Source organism: Nyctereutes procyonoides, unplaced genomic scaffold (genome assembly GCF_905146905.1).
Source record: "Nyctereutes procyonoides isolate TBG_1078 unplaced genomic scaffold, NYPRO_anot_genome, whole genome shotgun sequence".
Taxonomy (NCBI): Eukaryota; Metazoa; Chordata; class Mammalia; order Carnivora; family Canidae; genus Nyctereutes; species Nyctereutes procyonoides.
This window is the reverse complement of record NW_026575051.1, coordinates 4,839,569-4,856,359: the sequence shown is the minus strand read 5'-3', so window position 1 is coordinate 4,856,359 and position 16,791 is coordinate 4,839,569. Positions and strand designations below refer to the sequence as shown.

Genomic DNA, 16,791 nt, shown 5'->3' with positions numbered 1-16,791 from the left:
GCATGCAGAACATTGTGCCTTATATTAATTCATATAATCCCCACATAATCTTCCCAACAGCCTCATGAGATAAGTTACTATTATTATTTTCATTTGATAGGTGAGGGGAAGACTAAGGCTCAAATAGGGTAAATGGTTTGGCCAAGGTCACAGAGCTAGTAAGTGACAGAGCTGGGGTTTGAACCTGAGATTCTGATTCCAGAGGTCTCACTCTTCCAATACGCCTGCAGTCTCTGTCATTAATGCTGTCACCAAATATTTCCAGTTCTTTCTTACACATGATCTTCCATACCCCCTTTGGCTAACACAATGTGAACAGAAGTGATGAGCATCATTTCTGGTGTGACTTTTAAGAACCAGTGATCAGGGACGCCTGGGTGGCTCAGCAGTTGGGCGTCTGCCTTCGGCTCAGGGTATGATCCCAGAGTTCCAGGATCGAGTCCTGCATTGGGTTCCCTGCGAGGATCCTGTTTATCCCTCTGCCTATGTCTCTGCCTTCTCTCTGTGTCTCTCATGAATAAACAAATAAAATCTTAAAAAAAAAAAAAAGAGCCAGTGATCACTGTCACATTCTCCTTTCCTTCTCCAGGAGTTATAGATACACAGTAAGAGCCACTCTCAGCCTTGGTCACTGAGAGAAGATGACCCCCCTACACTCCCCCCCCTCCCCCCCGCCCAGCTGGCCTGCTAGGGGCATGTAGGATGACAAAGAAACAACCCTGTCATTTTTTTAAGCCACTAAGATTTGGAGGTTGTTTGTTACTGCAGCACAGCCTAGCCCACCCTAGGAATCCATGCAATACTATCTCCTGTTGATTACCTTTGGCCTCAGTCCCTAAACATGCCTTCTCTCTGAAACTCCCCTACAGCATTGGCTCCACACTCAAATTTGAAAAGCAGCAAGAGAAGAAGGGAATCTGTCCCCTAAACAGGGCAGTGGGGACGTGTTTCAGAGATGCACCAGTTCCCTCACACCCGGAGAAGGGATCGTGCCGGATAAAACCACACCCAGCCCCTGGACGGCCTCAGATAGAAAGTGCCCTTCAAGATTTTCTCCCATAGTCATTTATTGGCTCTCCTTAACTTTATTCCCCGCTATTGAAGTAGGAATGACTGGGCCGGCAGGAGGAGGGCCGGACTCCCACATCCTGGGAGCATTGCAGGCTGACTATGACCTTGCAGGCCTGGATCTGAACCTCCTCCTCAGGGTGGATGACCAGGGCAAGCAGCCGGTCTGCCAGTCGTGACTCATCCCCAAAAAGAGCTTCATGCAGAGATTGTTCATTGTAATGCCACTTCACAGCACGGTAGTGGGGTGAATTCCGGCCCTCACTTAGCCGCTCAGCAAACACCAGAATCTCGAACAGCAGACTCCCTGGCTGTGTGGTCTGAAACAGGTTCAGGAAGTTGGAATGCACCTATAACGGGCGTAGAGAGACAATGGCAAAGAAATCCAAGACAAGTTCTGAAGTTCTTCAATTTTCCTATTGCCTCAATTCTCCAGTATACCTAAGTTTCAGATTCAACTGTAGAGGAATTTTTTAGTTTTCCTTTCATTATCACTAACATAATTGCACAATGGTCATAAAACATGAGAGATATGATCATAATATTGATTCTGAGAAATCTGTTGAGTCAAACTTTAAAGCTTTGCATGTGGCTAATTTTTATAAATATTGTGTGTGCTTGAGAGGAATATACACTTATTAATTGTAAAATGTTCTAGGTGTGTCTAATAGCTCAAGCTTATTTATGGTATTCACAGCAAATATACCCTTACTGGTTTTAGATTTTTATCTATTAATTGCTGAAAAAACAAACCTCCTAAATCTTCCATTGTGATGGTAGATGTGTCAATTTTTCCTTATAATTATTAAGCCACGAGAAAGAAGGAAATCCTGCTGTTTGTGACAACATGAATGAAGTTTGAAGACATTATGCTAAGTCAGATAAGTAGACAGAGAAAAACAAATACTGCATGGTATCACTTATTGGTGGAATCTAAAGAAAAAATGTCATACTCAAAAACAGAGTAGAAAAGTGGTTGTTAGGAGCTGGTAGTGTAGAAGAAATACGGAGACATTGGTACAAAGGTATATAAACTTTCAGCTATAAGATGAATAAGATCTGGGGGTACCTGGGTGGCTCAGTCAGTTGAGCATCTGACTCTTGATTTCAGCTCAGGTCATGATTTTAGGGTTGTGAGATTGAGCCCTGTGTTGGGCACCATGCTAGAGAGATTCTCTCTCCTCCCTTTGCCCCTTCCCTTGCCATGTGTGTGTTCTCTCTCTTAAAAAAAAAAAAGCCTATAAATGTAATGTAAAACATGGTGATTATAGTTAATAACACTGTGCTATATGATTGAAATTTGCTAAAAGAGTAGAACTTAAATGTTTTCACACATACAAAAAGATAAATATGTGAAGTGGTGGATGTGTTAATCAACTAGACGGTGAGAATCCTTTCACAATGTATATGTATATATCAAATCATCACTATATACACTTTAAATATTTTACAATTTAGTCTATTATACCTCACTAAAACTGAAAAAGGAGAAAAAATTTTCCTTGTAATTCTATCAAGTTTTGCCATATAAATTTGAGGTTATGTTATTAGGTTCACGTAAGTTTAGAGTTCCTTTGGCCTCTGAACCACTATTATGTGGTGACCCTCTTTATTCCTAATAATGGTTTTTGTTATAAGTAATTTTTCTTTAATATGAAAACACCTATATTTCCTTTTGTATTGTCACTGGATACCTGGCTCTCAGTGTTCAGAAAGCCCCTTAAAGGAGAATCCCTCTCTCAATAAAACAAATTCTCATTCTATTCAGAGAATGGAAGAGGAGATAGTTATTAATATACACAGTACAAAAGCAGGAAGAGAAATAAAACGATCTTGTTAAGGCTAAGTCTGCCTAGGGAAATCCATGATTTTTCCTTCCCCAAAACCTGAGTTGGTATCTATTAATACTTCTTCAGTTCCTTTCTCACCTGGCAGTTGAGAATATCATAGAGAAGGTCGTTTTTCTGTGCCAAGTAGCTCAGCAATCGTATAGCTTGCACCTGAATAAAAGAAAGAGTAAAGCATGAGAAGGCAGGTGAATGTGGGCCTCAGCAGGGAAAGCACAAATCTCTCTCCCTCTCCCTCCCTCTAGGTGCTGTGCCAGGGCTGGTCAAGTCAAGGAGGGCAGGGCATGGGCCATGGTCCTCAGGCACCTGTGCCAGGATATAGTCTGACTGCAGGATCTCCATCAAGGCAGGCATCACCCGTCGCAATTGTGGATGTACATAGTCGGGCAGTGAGAGGCTGTTGAGAAGTCTGAGGCCTGCAATGTGCAGCTCCGAATCCCAGATGGTGGAGATCAGTTCCAGTACCTTGATGGAGTGTTCCTGGGGGTGGAGCAGATGAGGGGAAAAGGAACTGCTTTTATGTAGTGATTCCCCAACACTATGCCTGCCACCCTTCCCTGCTTGCGCCCAAGCCCTGTAGACAATTCCCTCTAACTTACACTCTCAACGTGACTTGACCTAGTTGGCCATGCCTATCCCCTTTCTGCCCTGGGCTTCTCCCCCACAGACTTCTTTCCTGGTTCTTCTGCCCAACCTTTTCTTCTCTATCTTGATCACTCCCTCAGTGATATCATCCAGACTCACAGTTTTAAAAATACTGTTGATGCTAATGCCTTTCAACTTCCCGACTCCAGCCCAGACCTCTCCCTGAACTCCAGATTCATATATTCAGGTGCCAATTCCACTCCTTCCCCAGAACCTTCTCCCTAGGTTTTTTCCCCAAGATTTTATTTTTATGTGATCTCTACACCCAACGTGGGACTCAAACTCACAACTCTGAGATCAAGACTCACACACTCCACCGACTAAGCCAGCCAGGTGCCCCTTCTCAGAATGCTTAATAGACCTCTCAGAGTTAACACATACTCAGCACCCAAACTGGTTTTTTCCACCAATTTCTCTATCTCTGCTTTGGGTTGCACCTCCCTTCTGGTTACTCAGGTCAAAAATCTGTGGTCCTCTTTAACTACTTTGTTTTTCCTCACATTGTTTTTTGAATCCTTCAGAAAATTTTAGCTCTACCTTCAAAATCTATCAACAGTCAAGCTGCTCTACCAACGTGTTCCAAGCCACCATCATTCCTCACTTGGATTTCTGCAATAGCTTCCTGTCTCCCTGCTTCCATCCTCTCCCCCTAAATCTACTTTTAGGACAACAGACATATTAGACATGTCACTCTTCTGCTCAGGTCCCTAGTTCATTCAGCATAAGAGATAAAGCCCTTACAGTGGCTTACACGGTCCAATATATTCTCCCTCGCTCCCTCCACAATTTCTTTGACCTCATCTCCTCTTCGCTCCCATGGTTGCCATAATGGACTCTTAGCCATTCTTTGAGCATGCCAAGTACACACTTATCTTGTTTTTGCGCAAGCTGTTTTCTCTACTGGAGCTCTCCCTCCAGATAGTCATAGCTCACTCTCTTACACCTCCAAGACTTTTCTTTAATGTCACCTTCTCGGTGAGGCCTTCCCTAACCACTCACTTCTTTAAGACTGCAACTATTCCCACCCTAGCCTTCCTTACCCTCCATCTTTATTTCATTCTTCTCCACAGCACTGTCACATGCAACACTTTTTATTTTGTAACTTTTTATTTTTGAACATGGTAACTCTCAGGAAGTTGCCAAAAGTAGCCCAGAGACATCCTTTGTGCTCTTCACCCAGTTTCCCTCAATGGTTACACCTTACGTAATTATAAACAATATCAAACCTAGGAAATCAGGATTGGTACAAATTCGGATTCGTCGTTTTATTACATATGTAGTTTCATGTAACCACCACTGCTATTGACAGATTATTCCATCATAGTTTTCCCATCTCCCTTGTGGGACTCCATTATAGTCATATTTACCCCTCCCCACCCAAACCAGCCCTAACCATTGATAACCATGCAACTGTTTTCCATCTCTATAATTTTGTCACTTTGAGAATGTTGCATACATTGAATCATACTTTGTGACCTTCTGAGATTGATTTCTCACTTAGTATAATGCCCTTGAGATCCAAGCTGTTGTATCAATAGATTACTCCCCTTTATTTCTGAGGAGTGTTCCATGGTACAGATTACCACAGTTTATAACCATTTACCTGTTGAGAGGCATTTGGGTTGTTTCCAGTTCTATGGCAAATGAGGTGCATACAAATAATTGTGTACAGGTTTTTGTGCAGATATTTTCATTTCTCTAGGATAAATGCATAGGAGTGCAACTACTGAGTAAATGTATCACTTATTTTTTGTCTGTTTTTCAGTAGTCTCTGTACCCAGTGTGGAGCGCAACGCAGGGCTTGAACTCATGACCCTGAGATCAAGGCCAGAGTTGAGATTAAGAGTTGGACTTTCAACCAACTGAGCCACCTAGGTGCCCTGATGGTTTGTTTTTTAAAGAAATTGCCAAACTATTTTCCAGAGTGGGTGCTGTACCATTGTATATTCCCACCAGCAACATATGAGAAAGCCCATTCCTCTGTATTTTCACCAGTATTTGGTGTTGTCACAGATTTTGAGTTTGGACTACCTAATAGGTATATAGTGATATCTCATTGTGGTATTAATTTGCATTTCCCTAGTGCCTAATGATGTTAAACATATTTTCATGGGCTTATTTGCAACTCCTAGATCTTCTTCAGTGCAATATCTCCAAGTCTTTTGCCCATTTTCTAATTGGAATTTTTAAAAGACTGAGTTTTGAGAGTTCTATATGATCTACATATGAGTCCTTTGTCAGCTATGTGCTTTGCAAGTATTTCCTTCCTGTCTGCAGCTTGTCTTTTCATCCTCGTAACAGAGTACCCCACAGGGCAAATGTTTTTAGTTTTGATGAAGTCCAATGTATCCATTTTTTCCTCGTATAGATCACACTTTTGGTGTTATTTCTAAGAACTGTTCATCAAGCTCTAAGTCCCGAAGATTTTCTTTGAAACTGTACCATCACCCCCTTACCAGCTTCTTTATCACCCTTCTTCTGCCGCACTTGTTACATGAAACATACTATATATTTCACTAATTTATATATTGCTTGCCTTGCCCTTCTAGAATATGTCTCACTGGGACGAGGATCTTTCCTGCTCTGCTCACTGCTGCATGTCCAACGCCTAAACACAAAGTTAGCGCTCAATATACATCTGTTGGATGAACAAAAGGATCTTGGCTTCTGAGATTCAAGATGCTTAGACTGAGAGATTTTTTTTTTAAGATTTTATTTATTTATTCATGAGAGACACACAGAGAGGCACAGAGACACAGACGAAGAACCAGGCTCCTCTCAGGGAGCCCGATGTAGGACTAGATCCTGGGATCACACCCTGAGCCTAAGGCAGAGGCGCAATCCCTGAGCCATCCAGGCGTCCCTGGACTGAGAGATATTACCAAAGACAGATAACTCCACATGCTACACTTCTGTGAACCATGTAAGAGGAAGGCAAGAATCCTGGAATGAGGATCACAGCATTCCCATTAGTACCAGTTTCTCCCTGCCCCAACCCATTGTTGTCCACTAAGACCTGAAGGACAGGTAAGAGTTACTCTGGGGTAGTGTTTAAGGCAGAAGGAACAGCAGGTGCAAGGGCCAGTGAGTAGGAGAGCATGAAACATACACTGTGAATGGCTAGGACTGGGGCAAGGAGGTGGAGGATCACGCTCTTCATGAGTCTTGAGGAATACCAAGCAGAGGGTTGATGGGATCAGATCCCTCTGGACAGAATGGTCTTACTTAGGGAATGAGGGCAAGGCCCATTTTGGACAGGCTGGGTTAGGGAGCCACTAGGATGTCTCAGTGGAGCAGCTGGCTGGGTCAAGGGGTTTGGGGGAGTTCCCAGGCTATGGACAGAGATGCAGGAAAGCACATCTAGATGAAAACTGAGGCTAGGGAGTGGCTGCTTTTACCCAGAGAGAACAGGCATCGGGTCCCCACAATACCCCAGGCAAAGTGTTACCCAAGCCAGCTGCATCAGAATTTCCGGGGAGGCTTGTGAAAAACATAGCTTCCCTCCTGAACTAGACTCTCTAGGTATGGGGCCCTGAAATCTTCATAATTAACCAGCTCTGCAAGCAATTCTGATATGCTTGAGAATTACAGACTTAGGAAAACTCAGAGGGCCAAATAAAGGTGGCCAGCAAGTGAAGACCTAGAGACCTTTTTTTTTTTTTTTTTTTTCAAAAAAGAGGTTTTTTTTTTTTTCTTTCTTTCTTTTTAAGTAGGCTTCATGCTCAACATGGGGCTTGAACTCATGACTCTGAGATCAAGAGCACATGCTCTACTGACTGAGGCAGCCAGGTACCCCTCTCCAAAAAAGTTTGATACAAAAAATTTAAATGAAAATACCAAGTTTTGGGGAGGAACTACAATGCAATGGGAACACTCAAGGTAGAGGGTGTAAATTGATACAACCCTTTTTGAAAAGTTGGGCATACCTTTTCACCTAGTCATTCCACTCCTGTATATAGGTGCTAGAGAAAGCTTCCTATATTCTCAAGGGAGATTTATACAAAAACACTCATGGCACAACGTGGAAACAATTTTAATACCTACCGATGGGCAAATGGATAAATAAAATTGCAGGATACTCATGAATGGGAACACTATACAGCAGTGGAAAACAAGGAAACCGAGCTATCCACACAAATAAAGGTGAATCTTTTGATGTTGGGGGGAAAAGGCAAACCACAGCATACAAACTACATACTTCCAGATACATGAAGCTTAAAAACATCCCAAACTACATTTTGCCTATTCATTTATTATCTGCCTTGCTAGAATTTGATACCTGCATATATAGCAAACCATACAAAAAAATCAAGGAATTGATGCACAAAATGCAGGAAATAATTGCATCTGTTTGGGGGAAGAGATCAGATTGGGGAGGGGCATCTGGAGCATCTTACCTATTGGTCGTGTTCTATTTCTCAGCCGTGTGTTTTGCTTTATAGTTCTTTCTATTGCACACATATAAAATGTTTGTAAGTTTTCAATATTTTACTTATTTTTTGATTCAGAAGAAACCATTTGCTAGAGAGAAATTTGGAAGTCAAGGAAGAAGGGTTTTTTTTTTTTTTTCTTTTAAGATTGGAAGGATTACAGCATGTTGAATACTACTGGAAAGGAGTAGGGGAAGGCCATATGAGACGAAGAAACTAATTAAGGAGAGGCCATTACAGAAGGGAATGGGATCCAGGACTGAGACTGATGTTGACCATAGACAGGAAGAAAGCCATTTTTTTACAGCATCAGCCAGGAAAGATGGGTGTGGAAACAGATAAGTGGGGGAACAGTTTGTGGCTTATATTTTCTCTACATGGTAGTAGTGAAGGCATCAGGGGCCCAGCCACCAGCATCAGACCAACACAGCACGGTGGGGGGGGTGGTATAATATATCTGATCTTTGTCCCTGGTTCTAGGCACAGAGCTCCTAAAATCTAAAATCTTTGAATTTGCTGGGCGCCTGGGTGGCAGTCAGTTGGGCATCCGACTCTTGGTTTCAGCTCTGGTCTTGAATGAGATTGAGTCCTGTGTTGGAGCCCTGTGTTGGGTTCCATGCTCAGCACAGAGCCTGCTTGAGATTCTCTGCCTCTTCTTCTGCCCCTCCCCATGTGCACGCTCTCTCTAAAATAAATAAAATCTTAAAAAAAAAAAATCCTTGCAATTGCTGGATAGAAGGGCCTTTTGTTATTTGTAACAAGCTCCTCTCAGCTATCCCAGAGCTTATGCTGATTAGGTGACTCAAGGTGGGTGGTAGACAGCTTCTGGATGGGAGGGGAGCTAGTGGCCTGAAAGGCCAAGCTACAATTAGGAGGTAGGAGAAGGAAGGGAGGGGTTAGAGATTGAGTTCACTCACCAATGACCAATGATTGATCAATCACTCCTACATAAAGAAACCTCCATAAGTACCCCTAAAGAACAGGGCTCAGAGAACTTCCAAGGCTGGTGAACAGGTTAAGATGCTAACAGGGTGGCATGCCTAGAGAAGACACCGAAGCTCTGCACACTTCCCCCCCATACTTTGCCATATAGGTCTCTTCCATTTGACTGCTCAATTGCATCTTTTATAATAAACTGGTAAATGTAAGTAAAGTGTTTTCCTGAGTTCTGTAAGTCATTCTAGTGAATTATGAAACCAGAGGAGGAAGTACTGGCATGTGAAATGTACAAATGTACTGGCTTGTGAAGTGGGGGGGGGGGCAATCTTGTGGGACTGAGCCCTTTACCTGTGGGGTCTGCTCTAACCCCAGGTAGACAGTGTCACAATTAAGTCGAACTGTAACACACCCCATTGGTGTCGTTGAATTAGCTGGTACCAGAAAGAATCTCGGTGCTTTCTGCTGTTTGGGGCTCCAAGCATCCCTGCTCAGTTTCAGCATGAGATTCAAAGATTTATGGCCCTTGAGGAGGGTCTTACTTAATTACAAGGAAAAACATATTTCTGGATTACAAACTCAGACCCAAACAACTTCTGGAACATGACCAATTATCCAATGCTCATTAAAGAGCCCATGGACTACAGATATTCTGTGTTCTCCATCCCACCACTTGCCTCTGACTCACCTGGATTTTAAGCCTGAATTTTCTGATGCCAGAGAAAGCTTTAAGTGTGTTCAGAGCTTGGATTTTGACACTGTTGTCGTTGTCATCCAGCATGGAGCCCACCAACCTGATATCATCATTAGTACAAGCAGAGGCCTAGAGTGTGCCAGGAGAGACAGAAGAGGCGGGGAGAAGCAGGTGTCCTGGGCTCCCTGCCTGCCCCCCATGTCACCAAGGCCCCTCAGCAAACCCCTCCCGCCACCCGCCAGAAAGACAGGTCCCAGGGCACAAGTCCGGCCAACCAAGGGGGGTGGGGTGGGGATCAGCTGTAGCCCCCAGGGGCCAGGCTGGCTGGGAGGGACCTCCTGCTTTCTTTCCCTCACCTCAGCCTCCAGCAAGTACACACAGCGCGTGATACTGTGCAGGATCATGCTCTTGGTGTACTCATCCTGTTTGCACTCCAAAGAGTTGAGGAGCCTCCGGAGCTCACCTGAGTCCCGCCCGTGCCGCTCTCGTTCGACTGCCAGGCCTAGACAGCCACCCCAGCCCAGTTCAGGCTGTGGACTCAGATGTGATCAAAGAATGGGGTTGGGAAGAGGGGGAGAGGGACCTGGGGACAAGGCTGCCTTGCCTTTTCTGAAGAGGCCTCCTTGCTCTTTGCAGGACCACCAGATACAGCTGAGCTGCGTGTACTGCACGAGGGTACTACATCTAATGATGTATCATTCAGATCATACATGTCCTGGTTTTGTATATTTACTATAACAATGTTCTGGCCTACAGCAGTCCTATGTGGCATCTTGTCATAATCGGTACATGGCAGGGATATCCCAACAGATGGCAATCAAGAGCCTTGCAGAAGGGTGCCTTTTCTACTTTGCACAAAGTTGTAGTGTGGACTAGAGGAAGCTCTGTGCATCCAGGTAGCCCAATTTTCCCTTAGGTAGAATTGCTAATGCCAAGTTTCCAAGCAGTAGCATCCTGGCAGCTGGAGTGAAGGTAGAATTTGGAGACCCACCAGATGAACCCTGAGGAGTCACTTGAGTGCCATCTACTACCTGGGGCCTCTGAGCTAGCATCTCGAGGACGGGTTTGAGGAAGATGGAGAAGAGGAAGGAAGGGGGAGAGAGGAACCTGGAGGAGTCACCTTTGGGCCCTCCCACACTGGAAGCCTCGAGAGCCGGTGCCTCCTGGGGCAGAGCCCTCTCCCCAGGGCCCGTACACTCACGGGCGATGCAGATGGGTGAGGCAGTGCAGAGCGGCGGCTGGCATTTTATGCCCGCCCTGATGGCCTTGTAGAGCAGATAGACAAACCCAGCACCTGTGGCCAAGCCCACGACACCCTTGCGGATGTCCAGATGCCCCAGGCACCGGGGGATGCTCATGCCCATGTCTTCAGTGTGGCCTCGCACCTGGGTGGGAGCTAGGCCCAAGGCACCTGGTAAGGGCCTTCTGGAACCAGAACTCTGGCAGGGCCAGGAACCAGGGTGCCAGAATCAGAACCCTGGGCAACAAAGGAACCTGGGGAAACAGGACAGAGAGTGGGTATAGGAAAATGGGGCTGCCAGGAGTGCTTGGGAGGAGGGAGGGTTCAGCTTCAGAGGCTGTAGGAAATCAATCTCAAAACTGTAGGGGAGTAAAAAGTCTGAAGGCAGGAAGGTCCACCACATCCCCTTTTCTTTAGGGGATCAGGTTGGTTGGGCACCAGCAGGCTGCTCCAGAGGCTGCTTTCCTCCATTAGAGGGCAGCAGAGGCCCAACTTCTGGGCTGGTTTCTTTGGAAGTTTCTGGGAGGGGCATTTGGGATGTGCCCATTAGGTACCAGCAAGGCTGGTCTCTCACTCTCTGGCCTCCTATCTTTTATTTCTTCACCATGGATTCACTGCTGGATCTCGAGATGTTTCTACAGGCAGGGCTCCCTTCCATCAAGGGGAGCACTTTATAAAGTGTTGCAGTCCTCAGGCAAAGCCATCATCTTCCAGAAACTGTAGTTCCCCTGTAGTGGGTAGTATCTACTGGTCTGTCTAGAAACTCTTGAAGGCAGCTCTCTCTCCCTGCATCTCCAACATTTGGGGGAGTCCTGCACTTAGTAGGTGCTCAAATCATCACATCTGTCATTCTTTGAGGACTTGAGTGCACAACAGTGACAGAGGATCTGGTTACAGGGGCTCTAGGCCCATTTAAGCAGTGTGACACTGGAGAAGAAAGGGATGGACTGCCTTGGCCTAGGTCAGTCTGTGCACTTGCGATCTGAGGGGATCCAGAATTACCACTCTAGAACTCCAGGAATAAAATTGGGTAGGTTTGTACCTTTACATGATGGGGCCTATATCAGAGTAGCATGGTCCAGTGCCCAGCACCCTGCCCCACCCCATTCCTATAAGATAAGATGAGGCTTGAGGCCTCCCGTGGAGACAGAAAATGCCACCATCCCAGAAACATGAGAGTCCAACTTTGGGGGATTTGATGTCCACCAATAAGATGGGACAAGTGAGACCAGACCCTTCCCCACTTGTCCCCTTACCCTCTGGCCTCACATCCTGGGACAGAAAAGGGAGGGGATAAGCTCCAAGACAGGCTCAGGCCCAGAGCCAGCACTGAGCATGTACTAGAATAGGGCTTTGAGCTCCCATTGGAAAGTTCTAGGTCCTGCTCTACACTTGGGCTTTCAGGAAACAGGGAGAGAAATAGCATTCTCAAGGCTGCTGCAGCCAGCCAGGCCTGTCTGCTCAGAGCCTGCACCCATCATACACCAGACTGTAGGCAACACTCCCAGGTGGCTGTTCTCTTCCCTTCCTGTTTTCTGTCCTCAGCCCTCCTCAAGGGTCATTCGTAGCACTTTACCAAGCTCCAAGGTGGGTGACTACATGGGCCCTGTGCTGAGGGGTGACAGAGGCCCCTGGAGGCCTCCCTGCTGCCATGGAACCACCTGTCATACCCCATGAACTTCAGGCAGGAAATGGCTGCCGGATGGGACTGCTTTAGTTTCCAAGGCTACCCTAGTGGATCTGAGGAGAGACCCTTCAGAACAAAGTTCTGGGGAGGACCCAGAGCTCCTGGCTTCTCCAGTCCATGGACTTGATTCTGCAACCCTCATTTCCTAAGCAAATGCAGTGCTCCCCTGTTCTTTAAGGACTTCCAAAGAAGAAAAGTTCCTTCTTGGCTTTAACCTGACTCCTTCCTACTACACCTAAAGCCCACTTTTGATTCTGCTTTGAAATGAAGCAGAGGGATTAAGAGGCACAGGACATCCCCAGAGTGACAGTTTCACTAATCCACAGCACAATGAGAAACACACACACACACACACACAGAGAGGAATGTCCATTTGTTGGTGTAAAGCCAATGACTATCCATTCTTGGGAATAGCTGATTTTTATTCAGATGAGGTCTTTCTTACTTCGAGAATTAAAATCCACTTGCCCTTATGAAATAATGGTGGTAACAGATGGTAGTTGTGTTCTGAATGTTCTTAGGGTACATGAATTAAAGCTGCAACTTTGTAAAGACTTGGCTGTTGTTTTCTTGCTTTGTCTCTTCTGTCAAATCCAAAGATCTGGAACCACTGATGAGAGAGATCTGAGATTCCATGTACACACTGCCAGCCCCCAAGTTTCTTAACCTGTCCTTACCAGGGCAAAAAGACATGGGCTGCCCTAGCACACACCTCTCTGTCATCTGCACTGGCTTTCTACTTTCAAAGCCGATATTCCCATCATGGTAGGTGCAGTTTCGCTTAGTGAAGGAGTGTGGGCTCTGGCCAGACTGCCAGGGTTCGAAACTAGTTCAGTCACTGACTTAGCTTTGTTCTCTCTTTGTAGCTGACTTCCCTCCCTGTAAAATGGGAATAGTAATGTCTGCATGGGGTTGCTTGTGAAGATGAAGTACCCATCAAATGTCAACTGTAATCATTACTATTACAAGCAGGTTTCACCTGGACCAAAATGTTGGGTGTGGGACGGCAGTGAGCACACAGATGGTGGGCCTGAATGACACCTCTAAGACACATTATTCATCCCCTCTACCCCTCCCACCCTGCTCTTCTTCCGGCTAATCAACCTCAACTCCCCTAACCCATTTAATTGCCTGGAGCACTCTTTGAAGCCCTCCCCCCAAATACTTAAACCAGAAGTGCTATTCCCCCCAGCCCATTCCCCACCTATGAAACCCCAAACTACTGGGCTCTGGTAATGAGTGTTTCAGCCTAGTTAATTAGAAAAGCTCTTGGAGGGGCTACTGTGCAAGACACAGTGTTAGACCATTTCGGTGGGTGACTCTGGAGAGGACCGGAGCTTGTATGGACAGGGGAAGCCAAGGGGAACCAGCCTACTCTATAATGAAAAGCTCACTGCAGACCCATGGGCTTGGGTTTGGGCAAACTCCATAATCCGGGCCTCAGTTTCCTCCTCCGGAATACGGGTCTACGGAAACTTACATACTACCAGGAAGTGCTGCTGTCAGACTGAATGAGAGAACGTATGTTGTGACTCTCGGTGAACAGGGGGCAAAGCCTATGTGCGAGCTGCCCCCCACCCGCGTCAGAGAGCCAGAAATAGGGAGGCGAGACGCTGGGGGTGCCGCCCTGCCCCGCCGCGGACCCCACACTCGCCGAGACCGTCCCCGCCCCAGCTGGCGCTTACCCCGGCCCAGGCACCAGATCGGGGGGCCTCACGGCAGCTCGTTGCTCCAGAGAAAGCGTGGGCACCGCGAGAAACGCGGCGAAAGCGCCGGGAGCGGCGCCCCCAGAGAAGGAGGAGGGCCGGGGAGGGGGGCGGAGGCCGCGCCTTTCCCCGCCCCGGGCCCCCCCCAGCAGCCCCCCCCGACTACCTCCTCCCCAGGCGCGCATCCGGCGGCGGGCACAGGATGTTCTTTCGCTCCCGTCCCCCCACCCCCCGCCCCCGCTCTCACTTTCCCTTCGCTCCCTTCCCCCACTCCCGCCGCGCCCGGCGCCGGCACCTAGTTTAACTCCTTCTCTCCCGTGCTCCGCGGCTCCGCGGCGCCCCCCGGGCTCCCACCCCTCCCGCCTGCCCCCAGGGCGCGAAGCGCGCCCCAGGGCTGCCCGGCTAGGGCGGGATCCCTTGGCCCGTCGGTGGGGAAGGGATGGAGAGGGATCCCGGGGGCGGAGGCCGGCATTCTCCGGACCCCCGCTAGTTCACTGGCGCCGGGTGGGCTGGCGGTGGGCCGGCCGCCCCCGAGCGAACCACTGGCCCGCGGGGGTGGCCGGGCCGGAGTGGGGCGGTAGGGTCCGGGACCCCAACCTCATCCGCTCCCCTGGTCGGGGAGGAAGGGGCCAGGGGCTCCCGGAGAGGATGGAGAGGCCACGCCCCTCGCGCCTACGTCACTGTTTCCACGGCAACGAAGGGCGGGGAACCGGGCTGGAGGAGAGATCTTAGAGAAAGGAGGCTCCAGGCTCCGGGCGGGGGCGGGGGTGGGGAGGCGGCGGGGGCGGGCTTTTCAATCTGCTGCTTCACTCGCTGCTGCTGCTGCTGCTGCTGCTGCGAGAACTGAGGGAGGATCGGCTCTGTTCATTCAACAAACGTTCATTGAGCTTGAGCTCTGCTCCGCTCCCTGCTTAGGCGCGGGGTTCTGGTGGCTCAGGATCCGAACCCTGTCCTCACTCGTTATTGTGAGTTAGGGTAGCATGGCCCTGCGCCCCGGGTACGTCTGTAGAACCGGTGTAATGATTAATAGTGTCCTTTTTCACGCTCAAGTGTTCCAGTGGGGGGGGGGGCGCTAGTTAAGGAACTCTGTACCCCAATGCAGGGAAGAATTCCAACCAAACAAGGAAGAAGACGAGCCGTCTTCTGATCACTATGCAAAGGCACTTTCTTGGCCCTTTGTAGTCTCTCTGACCTTTGCCCCTCATTCAGCAAGTATCACCAGCAACTTCCACAGATGAACAAACAGGCTCAGAGAGGTTGAGAGACTTGCCCAAGGCCAAACAGCTAAGTATTGGAATCCAGATCCAGGTTTATACAGCCTCCAGAGTTGCAGTGTCCTATCCCACGCTTCCTTCTCAAAATAAGTAGATTATATTAAATAAATAAAGACATAAAGGAGCTTATAATCTATGGAGTTGAAAAAATTAACAGGACATAACTAAGCAATAAAATAGATTAGAGATTGAAGGCAGATCATAAGGCTCAGAAGTTGACCAAATGATCAAAGTTGGGTGGACATTATCAGAGCCTTCCTGCAGGAGGTATTTTGAAGTGCTGAGGCCAAGATCACCAGGAGAGTGTGTGTGTGTGTGTGTGTGTGTGTGTATGAAATGCAGTGCCAAGAAAGAGAACAATCTAAGGACATCAGGGACCAGATCTAGGCAAGCTGGAATCTCCCAATTGTGAAAAGATCCCTCTGTAAACCCACAGTCAACAGCTGTGCCCACTCACCTTTTAGCCTTCCACCCTCCTCAGTGGTTTTATGTGTCTTAGGGAAGCAGAGATTCCCAAGAGGCAGCTGCACTCATTCCACTGTGCACTCAAGGTCTCTGCAGTTGGCATTTGGCACAGATTCATTGATGTTAACTTGAGTATCAGCTTCTCCCTTCCCCACCCGACTCTGAAGATTTGGTAGATTAAAAAATAGTCACTCTTCAAAACAAAAGGGCCTGAGCCCTGAGTACCAGGAACCATTAGGCTCTATGGGAATGGGGAGACTGAGTCCAGAGAGAAAAATGAGAACACAGCACACCAAGTGGGTTGACCCCTTGACTAACATTTGCTGCCCTTCTGCCATGTACCAGGCCCAGGGCTAGGCTCTGTGATCTAGGCACACCACGAATGAGCCCAGGTCCCTTCATACGGAACACACAGGTTAGAAGTCGGTATACCCAGTACACCTGGTTGAGGAGTCTGAAGCTAAAAGCATACACAATAAACAGCATCTGAGAAAAACTATCCAGGAAAAACCTATGTAGGAGAAAGGAAAAACATAGGTCAGAAAGGGCAGTGTGGCAGAGGCTGTGGGAATTTGAGCCAAAGGTGGAACCTATGGGGATAGAGAGGAAGAGGTGAATGAGAAAAATAAAGAACAATACATCTTGTAATAAAAGTAACAAAGGGAGGAATTTGGTAGTTGGTCAGACACAGGATGGCTAAGGAGAGAAAATAGTTAAAAATTAACCCATCTTCCCGGTGAGTGTGGGGGATGGAAGAGTCACAGTAGGCAGTGGGGAAGAGCTGGTGTGACACAGGAGG

General features: G+C 47.4%; 1 protein-coding gene across 1 annotated transcript; it reads right to left on the bottom strand.

Moving 5' to 3' along the window:
• Window positions 1–975: 975 nt before the first annotated feature.
• On the bottom strand, window positions 976–13,636 carry ARMC12 (armadillo repeat containing 12). Its single transcript, XM_055330271.1, has 6 exons — window positions 10,741–13,636; window positions 9,977–10,122; window positions 9,615–9,749; window positions 3,222–3,395; window positions 2,997–3,068; window positions 976–1,418 (listed from the first exon to the last, which is right to left on the bottom strand). The coding sequence occupies exons 1-6, from the start codon at window positions 10,982–10,984 to the stop codon at window positions 1,086–1,088; spliced, it is 1,104 nt and encodes a 367-aa protein (XP_055186246.1). The 5' UTR covers window positions 10,985–13,636; the 3' UTR covers window positions 976–1,085.
• Between the last annotated feature and the right edge of the window lie 3,155 nt (window positions 13,637–16,791).